The 13,068-nt window shown below is 46.2% G+C and overlaps 1 protein-coding gene across 4 annotated transcripts in view; it reads left to right on the forward strand.

The window, feature by feature from the left end:
• The window catches only part of MCF2 (MCF.2 cell line derived transforming sequence), a 128,748-nt gene that overhangs the window by 97,575 nt on the left and 18,105 nt on the right, over positions 1-13,068 (forward strand). For all 4 annotated transcript variants that reach the window (XM_075941057.2, XM_075941058.2, XM_089781819.1 and 1 more), the window contains 5 exons: positions 1,550-1,675; positions 3,637-3,858; positions 6,962-7,054; positions 9,396-9,474; positions 10,358-10,421. In XM_075941057.2, the coding sequence (XP_075797172.2) occupies positions 1,550-1,675; positions 3,637-3,858; positions 6,962-7,054; positions 9,396-9,474; positions 10,358-10,421 (584 nt within the window). The remainder of the gene's footprint in view (positions 1-1,549; positions 1,676-3,636; positions 3,859-6,961; positions 7,055-9,395; positions 9,475-10,357; positions 10,422-13,068) is intronic.

A 13,068-nucleotide genomic window follows, 5' to 3' on the forward strand; every position in this document is an offset into this window, starting at 1 on the left:
GCAATTTACTATATTGGTGTGTCTACTTTTTCTTAAGTACTTCTCTGGCACACGTCACTGTACAAGTATCTCACATTCTTTTATGTATTTGTTCTTGCAACACTCCTATGGCATAGAGAAAGGCTGTAGTCCCTATTTTACAGATGGGGAGCTGAGGAACAAAGACACTTAACAACTTGTCTTTGCTCGCAGAAGACTGACACTGCCTCAATCATTATTTCGGAGTTTGATTTAGCGAGTCTAGTTAAGACTCGCTAAATCAAACTCAGCGGGCACCCTATTGGCGTCCAGTACTCCTGCTCTTGTGAGGAGTAAAGGAAGCTCCTGTCGGCCTCCCACTGTGGCTTAAACACGGCTTAAAGTAAGCCAACTCTAGGTACGTGTTGTACGTAGCTGGAGTTGCTTACCTTAAGTTGAGCCGCCGGGTCTAGTGTAGACCTGGCCTAAATGACTGGGTGACACTAAGCCCTCATGTAGATCCATGGTGACAGAGGAAGTGTATGGAAGAGCAGGCAAATGAGCCCATATCTCCCAGGTGCCAAACTAACACCCTAATGTTGCATAAATTGCTAGTTTCGTCCTCTGGAGGTTAGTCCAATTTGCCTCAAGAAGAGAGTCACACTTTCAGGCTGGGTCCAACTCCATTTTATTGTTTGCAAACAAGGTCGACAGATGAGCTCTGTGCTCAAAGCAGAGTCGACCCCGGGCAGCGCCTGAGCTGAAACTTTTGTAGATTCCACATTCCTTCTGGCCAGCGTGTCGCAACGTGATTGGTTGCTGCAAGTTTAATTAGTTCACTTATATGGAAAGAGCTAGCAGAAAGTTTAGCAGCTTCTGAGGCATGCACAATCAGCTAAATTATATGTGCTGTTTCGAGCTTAAGCAATGAGGGAAAGAAGCACACGTAGTTTTTACTACACTAACCACTGGAATGTCCTTCCTATCACGCAGGGGGATGTACATACAAAGTTATAAAAGAGAGAGAGAGAGAAGGTAGTCAGCTATGCAATGTGACTTTGTACATGTATCTTATGAATACTACAATTTCTAAACACTGACCCCTTACCTGTTCACTTACAACCTCGGTCCATTGTTAAGCGTTTCAATCTATAGATACCTGGTGTCTCCCACTGTTACAATAGTCTTCTGTTTGGTACCTCATTTTAGCTCTTCTTCTATGACTTTCTTTTCTTAGAATATTATTCTCTGATGTGTGAAACTGACTGTCTCAGTTGCATGTGCTTTTTCTCTCACAGCAGCAATATCTTCAAAGAATTCTGGGAGGTTAGTTGAATCTGACCTCCCCGAATCAGCACTGACTGTCTTTAATGAAACGGAGGGGAGGGGGGGGGGGGAAAGCTATGTGTAAATGTGATGCTTATGTGCCATACTTGTCATACAACTGTGAATGTGTTTTAAAATGTGCCATTTTACCCCATGATCTAGGATGAAAGAGACACTGGGTTCTGAACTATCGCAGTTTCTTAGGGAATGGCAGAAATTTGATACATTCACATGAAAACACACAGTCTTTGATTTCTAATTACAGGAGTTAATCAAGTACAGTACAAGCTGTGATGGAGTTAAGGAGTTGCAAGAAGCTCTGGTTGCCATGTTGGATTTATTAAAATCAGTTAATGACTCTATGCATCAGATTTCAATAACAGGATATGATGTAAGTACATCTGGGTGATGAACAGAGGAGGCAACAGCCATGCTGGGCCCATGGGACAGCTGAGGGGGGAAGGGACGGGATTAGAGGCAGCCAGCCTTCAGCACCACCCAGAACATGCCGTACTGCCTCCCCCAGCCCTCAGAACTACCCAGAATGCATGGCATGGTGCTTCAGTGGTGATTTAAAGGGCCCAGGTTTCTGGGCATGGCCACTGCTTCAGTATCTGTGGCCAGGAGCCCCAGGCCATTTAAAATCACCAGGCGTCAGAGCAATTTCTTCCTCTCCTCTCGCTCCCCCACCCCATACACACATCCCAGCCAGCCTAGTAATGAAAGACGTAGGAAGGATACAGTCCAAACTGATGGAATAAATCATCTAAAATGAGTATATATGATGTTAAATGTATAATAGATAAGACCGTTAGTAAATGAACAGGATGGGGAAACCCTCCCAAGGGCGACTTTTCCTCTCATTGCATTAGTTGGCGAAACGCTTGCATTTTCGTTTGTGTGCAAAGGGCATTTTGCCGGTGCATTCCCAGAGCATTGCCGCCTGGTGACACTGCAGACACAATGTCCGTTTCCCCCTCCTGGTTCACCCAATAACTCACCCCTTGTCCGGGCTTTTTCATGAAGTTTCTCTCTGAGTCTAATATATTAAAGCCTCCTGAAACCCAGTTCCTCTAGACCCTTCCAGGCTCAAACCTGTGTCCTTTCTGAGGGTTCTAGGCTGTGGTTTCTCATAGCTGCTTCTTCCCTCTGAGCAGGGGAATTCTGCTGGTTCCACTCCAGAAAGTCTTCCCCCTTGGGTCGGTCTTAGGCTCAATTTGGGTTCAAATTGCCCCCACACCTTGAACTTGGAACAGGGCATCTCTTTTCTGAGCTGTACATCATTCCTGATAGGTTTCCACAGCTTCCCTCTGTGGACCTCTTCTTGGAACAAGGTAACTGCAGCACTCCTTTCTCAGTCTGGCAGGTGGCCCATGTTTCTAGCTTCCTCTGCTGGCCCTTCCAGGAAGACTTACCTTAGAATAGGCCTGAGCAAAATATGACTCATGGGCCAGATCCAGCCTGCCATGCCCGGAGCAGACACCCCTGCTCTGCCAGGCCCCACACACCACTCAGAAACACGGCTACTGGGCCCCATTTCTGTTTCAAAACTGTAATCCTGGAGGGGAGAGGGGAAAGTTTCAGGAGCAGCCCTACCCCCAGCACAATCCCCTGGGCCAGTTTCTAGCCAGAAACTGACCAATGGGAGCTGCCTGTTTGAATAACAGGCAGCCAAGAAGAATCACGCCCCCTCCCCTCAGCTCAGTTATTCACTCAAGCACATGGCCAGGCAAGCAGGCTGGCTGGCTGGGAAATGTTGTAAGTTCTGCAAGTCTTTAGCTCTGCAGGCAGGCTGGTTTGGCTGCTGGCTGGTAAGTCTCCTGGCCAGAGCCTGCCTCCGGCACCCCAGCCCTTCCTTTCCCCAGCCCTCTGCCCCCTCACTCCACATACCCACACCCTCTGCCCCCTATTGCATCCCAGATCTGGGACCCCAATCACTTGCCCCAGATCACAGTTGCCTCCAATCCTAGGTCACCTACCAACCCCCTGCACTCTAGACCCCTGCCCTAGGTCACAACTGCTTCCTTCACTCCAAATCCCTCCCAGACTCCATTCTCCCTCCTGCACCCCACTCCCTTACCCCAAGCTCCCTTCTGAACCCAATCTCCTTCCCAGACCCTACACCTCCTCCATTAATACCATGGAAGAGTGCGGCCCTCGAGCACTTCCCAAGATCTTGGAGTGGCCCCCCATCAAAAGTTATTGCCCACCCCTGTCTTAGTGTAACCTGTCTTGGAACTGGGCTGGCTGGCTGTAGGCCCCACTGCCCTGAAAGAGGACAGACACCCCCCTGTTGCAGGGCATGTTTTCCATTTTTTACTAGTGATTATTTGTTTGCTGTGTTATTACCAGGGGGACTTAAGTGAACTTGGAAAAGTATTGATGCAGGGGTCATTCAGTGTTTGGACAGGCCACCGGAAAGGCCCTACAAAAATGAAAGATCTTGCCAGATTCAAACCAATGCAGAGGCATCTTTTCCTGTATGAGAAAGCCCTGGTGTTTTGTAAGAAGAGAGAGGAACATGGCGATGGATATGATAAAACCTCTTCATACAGTTTCAAGCATTTTTTGAAAGTAAGGGAAACTTAGTAACTGTGAGAACTGGCATTTATGTACTCCAGAGGAAGCTTTAAAAATTGGGAAAGCATTATCTTGTCTATTGGATAAATAATGTTTTCTGGTATTAACAGTCATGAGGTACAGAGCGTAACCACCAGCATAATGAAAGAATCTACTCTGATTTTAAAAAAGCCACAAAGTCCGTTGTTATCCAAACACAGAATGTGCAATGTCCCAGATTAGAATCACAGGGTGAATCTTTCATTTCAAAGATCAGATGATGCTTGTCAGTGAAATGTTGCCATGGCTGCTTAATTCCTGATTCCAGTAGTGTATATTCTAGACCATTTCTTGTGGCATCTTAATGATATTTGGGTAACACTGACTCCATTAGTTTAAAAAAAATGAAAAAAAATCCTTTCAAATCCTTATGCCAAAGGATGCACAAATAATAGAAATGGCATTATTTGGGGGAAGAATTCTCAACTTTTATTTTTTTTAATTAAAAAAAATGCACCCCAATCTGGCTTCTTGCAGCATTATATGGCACTGCACATTTTGGGCCAAAACTTTCCAAAATTAATTTTTAGTTATTTCTGTGTGAAAGAGTTCTAACTCCTCTGCAGGAAATTTTAGTGTGCACATTTATTGAATGTAGATATTTATATATACATACAATAGTGGGTGAGCAAATGGAGGCTCAGCTTTGGCATCATTGAAAATGTGACCCAGTTCTTCAGTGCTAGCACACAGAATTTTGTAAAGCATCAGTTTGCAGGTACAGTTTGGCACTGAACCAATGGAATATGACCCAGAAAAGGGACTTCAGATAAGACATGTTCACTGACACTCCTTTTTTGCATTCGGGGGTAAATGGTTTCTTAGAAGTTCATGGCGAATGGTGTTATTTATACCCAAAAGTGTTTGGAAATTGCCTGCAGAAACTAGAGAAGCTAATTAGTGACTTGCTTCCTATTTTCTTGAGGACATCTTTCATAGTTACTGGTAACAGTGCCAAAATTTAAAAAACACATAGGAACAGAAGGTTTACCCAGGTGGCCTAATTTGTACGTTGTCTCATTCAGACAGAAAGGGTGTGTGTGTGTGTGTGTGTGTGAGAGAGAGAGAGAGAGAGAGAATGTTTTTATTATCAAAGAATAAGGATAACTTTAAACCAAGATTCTGTTCCTAAATTTTAGGAATGTTTCAGTGAAAATGACTAATCGTTTAACCAATAAGCTTTATATTGCAGAGCCTACAGTGCGGGTAACCATGTAACTACTGAGATTTTCAGTGGTTACACAGTTACCCTATTACACTATTTTTAGCATCTCTAGTTCATTTTCTCTTTGCGAGAGGTCTATTTTGTGCAGTTCTGTTGAATATGTGATGTATGTTACAAAATGAACATTACTAGAGCTGGTTCAAAACACTACATTGTATTATTTTCTCCCTTTTTTGACTAATTACTAGCTATCCATTCCTAGCACACTGTGTGATAATAGCAATCAAGAAGTACATTAATGCATACTATGCCGAGTATCCATTAGGGATGTTAAAGAGGAGTCGACTGTACGATTAACCAATAAGACTAGGCTTGTTGGTTAACCTTGTCAACTACTTGCATTCCCCCTCCCGTGCTGCCTCTGTATCAGAGGCAGCAAGGGGCGAGGGGATAGCAGGTGCCAGTACTATGGGGATCTGGCTTAAAAGCTGGTTCCCCCTAGCACTGGCTCTGCAGTGCAGCCGTCCCCGTCCCCCTCCCCCCCCCAAGCTGCTGCTTTTATCAGAGGCAGCAGCATGGGCGGGGAGAGGGGAGGCTGCCCTGAAGCAGCCCCATCTGCTTGGGATCTGAACTCCCCGCAGACAGAAGCCGCTCCGCATCCTGAGGAGCAGCCTCTGTCCATGGCGAGGTTGGGTCTGCCACAGACAGAGGCTGATTTTTGGCAGCAACTCCTGTCTGTGGGGCGGTCCAAGCGTCCCACAGACAAAAGAAGTGGCCCAGGCTCACCACAGACAGGCTGCTCTGTGGGAGGTGGAGCAGCATTTGTCCACAGGGAGCTGAGACCACCTGTGGACAGGGGCTGCTGTTGGACCAGCTTCTGTCCTCAGCCAGCCCAGGCCACTGTGGACAGAGTCTGCTTTTCGGCAGCCTCCCTCCCTGGAATCCTCCCTCCCCAGCCCCCTTCTTCCCTGCAGCAGCTTCTGTATTAGAGGCAGCAATATGGGGTGGCAGCGGGCTCCCCGGGAGTGGGGCCGGGAGCACACTGGCTGCTGTCTCTGCTCCCAGGGACTAGCGAATAGTTGTGTAACTGATAATAATTTGTTCAGTTACACGACCGTTCAATTAGTCGATATCTAACATCCCCAGTATCCATTGTTGGTGACGCAGTGATTTGGGGGTATGTTTAAGAGACAGGGAAAAGAGTTATTTGATGGCCAAAACTCTCTCGGGCTCTGATGCTAGTTGAGTCACAGGCTCTGTTTGTCTTTGTACAAGCCACATGATCCATTTGTGCTTTCGTCATTTCCAGCCAAATTGTCAGAAATGGCCTCTGGCTTTGGGGAGTTGAGTTTAGGCCTGATTTTCAGAACTGCTGAGTTTTTCCTGATGGAGATCTGGACACTTGCTGCCCAAGATACCTCAGGCCATAAATCCAATACATTAGCACATCTATCCTCTCAGACATGTTAGCCCTGGGTGAAAGCAGAATTGCACTGAAAGTTGGATGCTGTGTCTGAAATGAGAGCTGGGTTTTTTTTTTAAATCCTGTTCTCAGTGACAAGTTGATGCACTAACTGTGGAGAAGACCTAAGTCTCAGACCTACAGACCCTCTTCTAAATCACTTCCACTGATCCATGAATATTATGGAAAGTCCCCAGGGGGTGCTGCTAGCTCCAAGAAACCTTCTGTACGGGTTACAAATGGTCAAACAAAACACCTTGTGTGAACAACTGGAGATAACAACTTTCAGTCAATTTTTGGTGAACTTTCTTGATTTGGGGGAGGGAGACTAGGGGATTGTTTAAGACAACACAAAGTGTGGATTCATGACGGTCTGAAAAACATTTCAATTTTCAATTTAGAATAAAAAATTTGTGATTCTTTTTAACCAGATGAATGCAGTTGGAATCACTGAAAACGTGAAAGGAGATCATCGAAAATTTGAGATTTGGTACAGTGGACGAGAAGAAGTATATGTTGTGCAGGTGTGTGATTTCTTTTAAAAATGCCATATTTGTGTATCCTCATAGTGCTATTTAAACTGGTGACATTGAGCTCAGAATTGCCTGTCTCTTTTTAAAATACACATTGTCTCATTCAGACAGAAAGGGTGGCGGGGGGCATGCACACATGTCTATCTGTGAGAGAGGGAGAGAAATATGTTTGGGCTGTTTCTATTTGGCTCTTTCGCTGCTCTATTAATCTGTTAATGCTACAATAGATTAATAGCACATGTTTTTATGTTGTCTTTGTTTAGTGGCATCTGCAACCTGGCCATGTTTAAGAATAGGAACATAAACTGTATAGTACAATGCTAAGAAAATCGCACTGTGTGAAAGGATTATTGTGGGGGTTCTAACTTAAATCAGTTAACATTGATAATAGAGTTGGTCTTGAACTGTCCTGGAAGTGCCGAGAGCCCTGGTTCTTAAGAGCCTTAGTAGCTTGCTGGACAGGCTACCTCGGAGCCATGGCTCCTCGGCTCCCAGGGGAGTGTATTTCATTTTGGAAACACTGAATCATTCCTCCTTCTGAATATTTCAATGTTTCTGAAACATAATATTGCAGATTTTTGTGATGGTTCATCCTGATTCAGTTGTTTTTGCACTAGAAGTCCGTTTCCCAGCCATTTAATTGATGCTCCTTCCAAAACGCGCGGCCACAATGAAATGTCACTGTAAGATGTGACGCCTCTTTCTTCCAAACTTTTTATGTGTATTTTTTAAGAAAATTTACTGACGCCCTCGGGGTGAAATCTCGGTTCCATTGAAATGAATGGCAAAATTCCAAAGGACTTCAGTGGGACCAGGGTTTCAACCTGTATTTCCGGTTCTATGGGTGTGTAGATAGAGTAATGGAGACAATATTTGCTAGTGGTAATCTGGTCACAAGCAGCGAATCCATCATGATAAAAGTACTCTGAAGTGAAGAGAGGATAGTTTTGTTAACTGGAAACAGAGCCGTTTGTTCCTGTTCAACTTTAGCATTGGACAGCAGTTAATCTATTCAGTGGCTTTTCTGCATAAAATCATGGAATGGCTACATTCATGAATAAAATGTGAGAAATGCACCATTGCAGTTAGGTCACTGTAGGGAATAATTCTGGACACACTGGATGCAGGTGAAAACAAGGATTTAGTGCACACAGCTGGTGGAGTGTCCCCTGGGGTAACGTGGTGAACACTAGTTAATCAAAACATTACCATAGATTATATAGGCAACAGATGGACGGAGTAGAAGCAATTTGATAGGGTCTAGCGGCAAGACATAATGAGCACATAAGCCAATAAACTACGAAGGTTACACAGCATCTCCGCCCATTGCCAATTAAACATCTTATCAATAATACAGGTAGTTATTCCTAACAAGCTAAATAAGCCAACATAAACAAGACAAGCATTTTAATGGCAATGGTCTGTTGAAATTATGATGCATCTACTACGAGATGATACCACCTCGCATTGGCATAGTCCTTGGCTCTCAGGCTTATCTAGGATTAAAGGAGACAGTGAGAACGACTTCCGTGAAGTTTGTTTTGGTACCAGCCAGGGTCTTATTGGAGTGAGGCCCTCTTGGAATGTGGTTGCCAGGGCGACCAGGGTCATGTTAACTGCTTGTTCTGTGTGTTCCCAGGCCTTGCCTCAAAATTAGGATTTTAATAGGGGTTCTTAGCAGAATGCCATGGACTGCCTCAGTTTACCCCTACAGTCACCAAACTCTTTCAGTGCTATATGTTAGGCTGTGGTGGTGTTTCCACCAGAAATCTCTATTTTGAAGTTTACAGCTTTTCTATAAAACAGGTGGCCACAACTCTTCCTGGATCTTTTGGTTTTTTCTGGCCACTTTTAAACAGTTTTTTTTAAAGAAAATGCTTTCTGTTCACCTGAAAAGCCAGCTGTGAAAACACCAAAGCTTAGTATTTAGAAATTTGTAGAGTATTGCATAAGGATTCTGAACCAGCTCCATTTTTCACATTGAAATGTGGTAGTTGATTATTCATAAGCAGGATTTGCCTTTGGATGTCTTGGAAAAAGAGTTTGAGAGATACCCATGTCCTGTTGACTGCATCCCTTGTATTTTAATGAATTCTACGTGATTTCTACATACAGTACAGCCTTTGCTTTGTGAATGTAATGGAGAGTTTCAGATGGTTTTGGAGACTCAAGAACATTTTAAATATAATTAGTAGTCCTCAGAGGGTATACCCTTGCTTTGGCTAACAGGGGTTTTCGGATAATTACAGTTTAGATAACTGAGCTTCAACTCTATTTTTATAGTGGGTGATTCATAAAAACTGCCAAATTTCAAATAGTTCTCTTCTTTCAGGCCCCAACCGTAGATCTGAAGATGGCATGGTTAAGTGAAATGAGAAAAATTTTGTTCAAGCAGCAGGAGCTTATAAAAGGTACTTTTGAACAATTTCAGTATGGTCATCACTACAGCAGAATCTTTCTGATTCTCACATGGCTAATCAGCAAACGCCATCATTCTCCCCAGAGAAATAGAAGCTTCTCTTCTTTTTGTAAAAGATGGAACAGCAGTGTACTTTGTTTAAATCTCATGTTACTCATGCTTCATTACTTGTAAGAAAATTAGTACAGTGCCTATCATAGCATGACATGCATTATTATTATAAATAAAGGCAAATTACCTTTGTGGAAAATAAATCATCATAACCCTTTTTAAGTCAGTATCTCAATATTTTTTAAAGTCCATATTTGTTCTTTTAGCCTCTTATTCAACAATGTTAGCTTAACTACGTTGCCTCATTCAGTGTCAGTGGACTTCTTGCTTCTGGTTGGGGTGTGTACTAGCAGACCATGCTGAATCAAAGCCTAACTCTCCAAAAGTTGGTAATCCAACTAATCTGCAGTTATAAGTACAAATTAGTGAGGTTCTACTGTGCCTTAAAACAATCATTGATTTGTGATGAAAAGGCTGATGTTGGGAGAAGGGATGTAACATTCTGGTTAATCAGTTAACCTGTTAAACGTTTAACCATTTAACCAACTTAAAGTGGGATCTGGGCTGGGGACCGGTACAGCCTGGCTGGAGCCAGCCTCCAGCCTGCAAGGCTCCAGCCTTCAACCTTACATAGAGGCTGCTGCTGGCACCTGGGCCCGCCATGGACCCATAGCAGGTGGGGAGCAGCTCCAGCTCCCTCTGGTTACTGGTTCACCGGTTACATTTTCACATCCCTAGTTGGAAGTAACACTTCATGTAGAATGGGCAATGGGTGATTTAACAAAGGATGCTAAACTAACACAGTGTTTTCAACCTACTCACAGTGGAGAAGAACCCACCGGGTTTGTTTACAGACCAGATCCAACTTTCCCCTCAGCTGAGTGATGGGTAAGTCAGATGAACGCAATGGATTTGGGAAAAAAATAGCGTGTTCGCTATTTACAATACAAATGCAGATCCAGAGCCTCCTGGGAACTCTCTGGGTGAGCTCTTTGGCCCCCTTATGCCGCGCAAAAGCAGCAAGGGGCCCTAAAATCCCCCAATCCAGCCAGAGAGGATTCAACTGTGGAAAACAGCTGTAAGCTTGTTTCTTGATGACTCCTGGCAAGCCTTGGCATAGGAAGGCAGCTGGTGCCAGGAAGGGCATGTTGTTGATAAAGATACAGCAGGCAGTGCTGCAGTGGTTCCAGACAGTGCTAGAGACACTGCTATAGCTTGGACAGGTCCCCAGAGAGGCTTAAAGCAAGCCTAAATCCCCCTTCCGCCAGTTGCAAATTCTGTGTTGTGCTTTGTACTCACAGCCTAGATTCTCATCCTCTGTTTAAAACTGACACAGCAAGTCCCTATTGATGTGTGCACAGTAAGGATGTTAAGAGGCGGGTAACTGTGTAGTCAATACAAATTGTATTGACTACACGATTATTCGGTAAGGGAAGGCTCTCGGAAGGAGCTACCTCGTCTGTGGCTCTGCAGTTGAAATGTAGGAAGAGCTGGGAGCGCAGGCAGACTGGCTCCTACTACATTTAAACTGCAGAGCCGCAGCGGAGATAGTCCCTGGGCCCAGCGTGAGCCAGGACTGAGCCAGGCTTGCTTGGTCCGGAAGCTCCTGTCCACAGGGGGCTGGCCGTGAGCAGAGGCTGCTCTGGTAGCAGCCTCTCTCCACAGGGGATCCCAGTGAGGAGTTGGGACCCCCTGCGGACAGGAGCTGCTGCTAGAGCAGGCTCCCCTGGCTTGCCACACTGCTGTCACTGATAGAGGCAGCAGCCGAGGAGGTGGGGTACGAGGGGGGAAGGGGAGCAACGGCAAACGGCACCACGGAGATGGTACTGTGGTGAACCGGTTTTTAAACTGGCTCCCCCCAGCACTGGCTTTTCCTTCCCCCTTCCCCGGCCCTTGCTGTCTCTGATATAAACATCGGATATAGAGGCAGCAGGGGGTGGAGAATGTGAGCAGTCGACTCGACTATTCTTTTACATCCCTAGTACACAGAACTCCAATAGAAATAGGGTGAACAGTTGTCCCATTTTTAAAGGGGCAGTCCTGTATTTAAGTCCTGTTGCAGGTCATGGTTTTTAAATGAGCAAATTGTCTCCCCTCACATCAGTACTGGTGGGTCGTGCTGCTAGTCAGATCCTTGCTTGCCCACTGCCCACCCTCTAGCGGTGACGATGGGGGTGAGTGTACAAGGCTGCTGGTTGGGCACAGCTGCAGGGGACAGGGCCAGCTGCACCCCGTACGGGTCCATCAGTGCAGTCCCTGTTGCCTGCCTGTTCTTTGCCAGCAGTTCCTCCTCACCCGCACCCCACCCATTTCCAGCCACACTGGCTGCTTGCTGTGGTGGCTGAGGAGTGCAGGCAGGCAAAGGCTGGATATGTGTCGCCTCTGCTGCCCACCCATCAACCCTTTACATGCTTCCCCTTGCATCAGCCTCTCTCTGCTTTGACCATTTACACCCCCTGCACCCAGCCTGCTGCTCCTCCATATTCTCCCAGCAGGGTACAGCCCACTCCTGCATTGAGCAGAGAATCAGCCCCTGATCAGATAATTCAGCTCATCAAGAGCCTGGCTGGCAGGGTCCTTCCTCCCCCTGCTGCCCCTGGCTGGGCTGGCACCCAGGCAGAGCTCAAACCCCCTGCTCCAGGGCACTGGCTGAGTACAGCCAAGCCCGCATGGGCCAAAGCCCCCCACAGCACTGGAACAGAGAAGCTTCTCTGCCCCTCAGCAAGGCACTGGTGTGGCAGGGAGGAAGCTATTTCCAGCCTGTTTACACTCTGACCCTCCAGGTCCCAGGCAAGAGCACTTAGCACCCTCTTCACATGCTGTCACCACCCTAGGTCCTACCCTCAGGGAGTGGGTTACTCTGTCCCCTAGATACCCTCCCTGCTGAGTCACCTCTCTGGCCTGGTTTACTGAAGTTTTTGGGCCCTGGTGCACAATGCATCCTTAACCCCTTTCTGCCCATGCTGTTGCTAGGGAACAGGAGGTTGGCTGGGTTATGTCGGTGGCCAGCTGCAGCCTGGAGCTGTTATCTGCCTTTCAACTTTGTGCGGGCAGGATGGGACATGCTGCTTCTAGCCACTGGGGAGGGAGAGCAGGAGGGAAGAGATGACCTCTGGAAAAACACAGGATAGAGCATCTCTCCCCCCGTCTGCCATCCCAAACACATGCACAGTGTCAAAAGGCTGCTGCTTGGCACTTTCTGGTGTGAACCCTGACAGAAATGTGTGCGAGGAGGGAGAGAGAGGGGGTTATGCCCCAGCATGCCCCCACACAGTGCCTTGAGAAGATTCAGTGCCAGGTACCAGGTCAAGCAGGCCCATAACGGGTGCCCTACCAGGGTGGAGGGCGGAGAGCACTGAGTAGGGGGGATTAGGTCAGGTTGGTTAGTCACCCCCATCCCTGTTTGAGAGAGATGTGCAGGAGTGAGTGAGTGTGTGTGTGAGAGAGTGTGAGAGTGGGAGAGAGAGAGACCTCTCCCCATGCAAACCTTAAAGATAAGAAAGTAAATAAAAAGACTCAGCTACTCAGTATTTCT

The sequence above is a fragment of the Pelodiscus sinensis genome, chromosome 13 (assembly GCF_052426305.1).
Source record: "Pelodiscus sinensis isolate ZL-2025 chromosome 13, ASM5242630v1, whole genome shotgun sequence".
Lineage (NCBI taxonomy): Eukaryota > Metazoa > Chordata > Testudines > Trionychidae > Pelodiscus > Pelodiscus sinensis.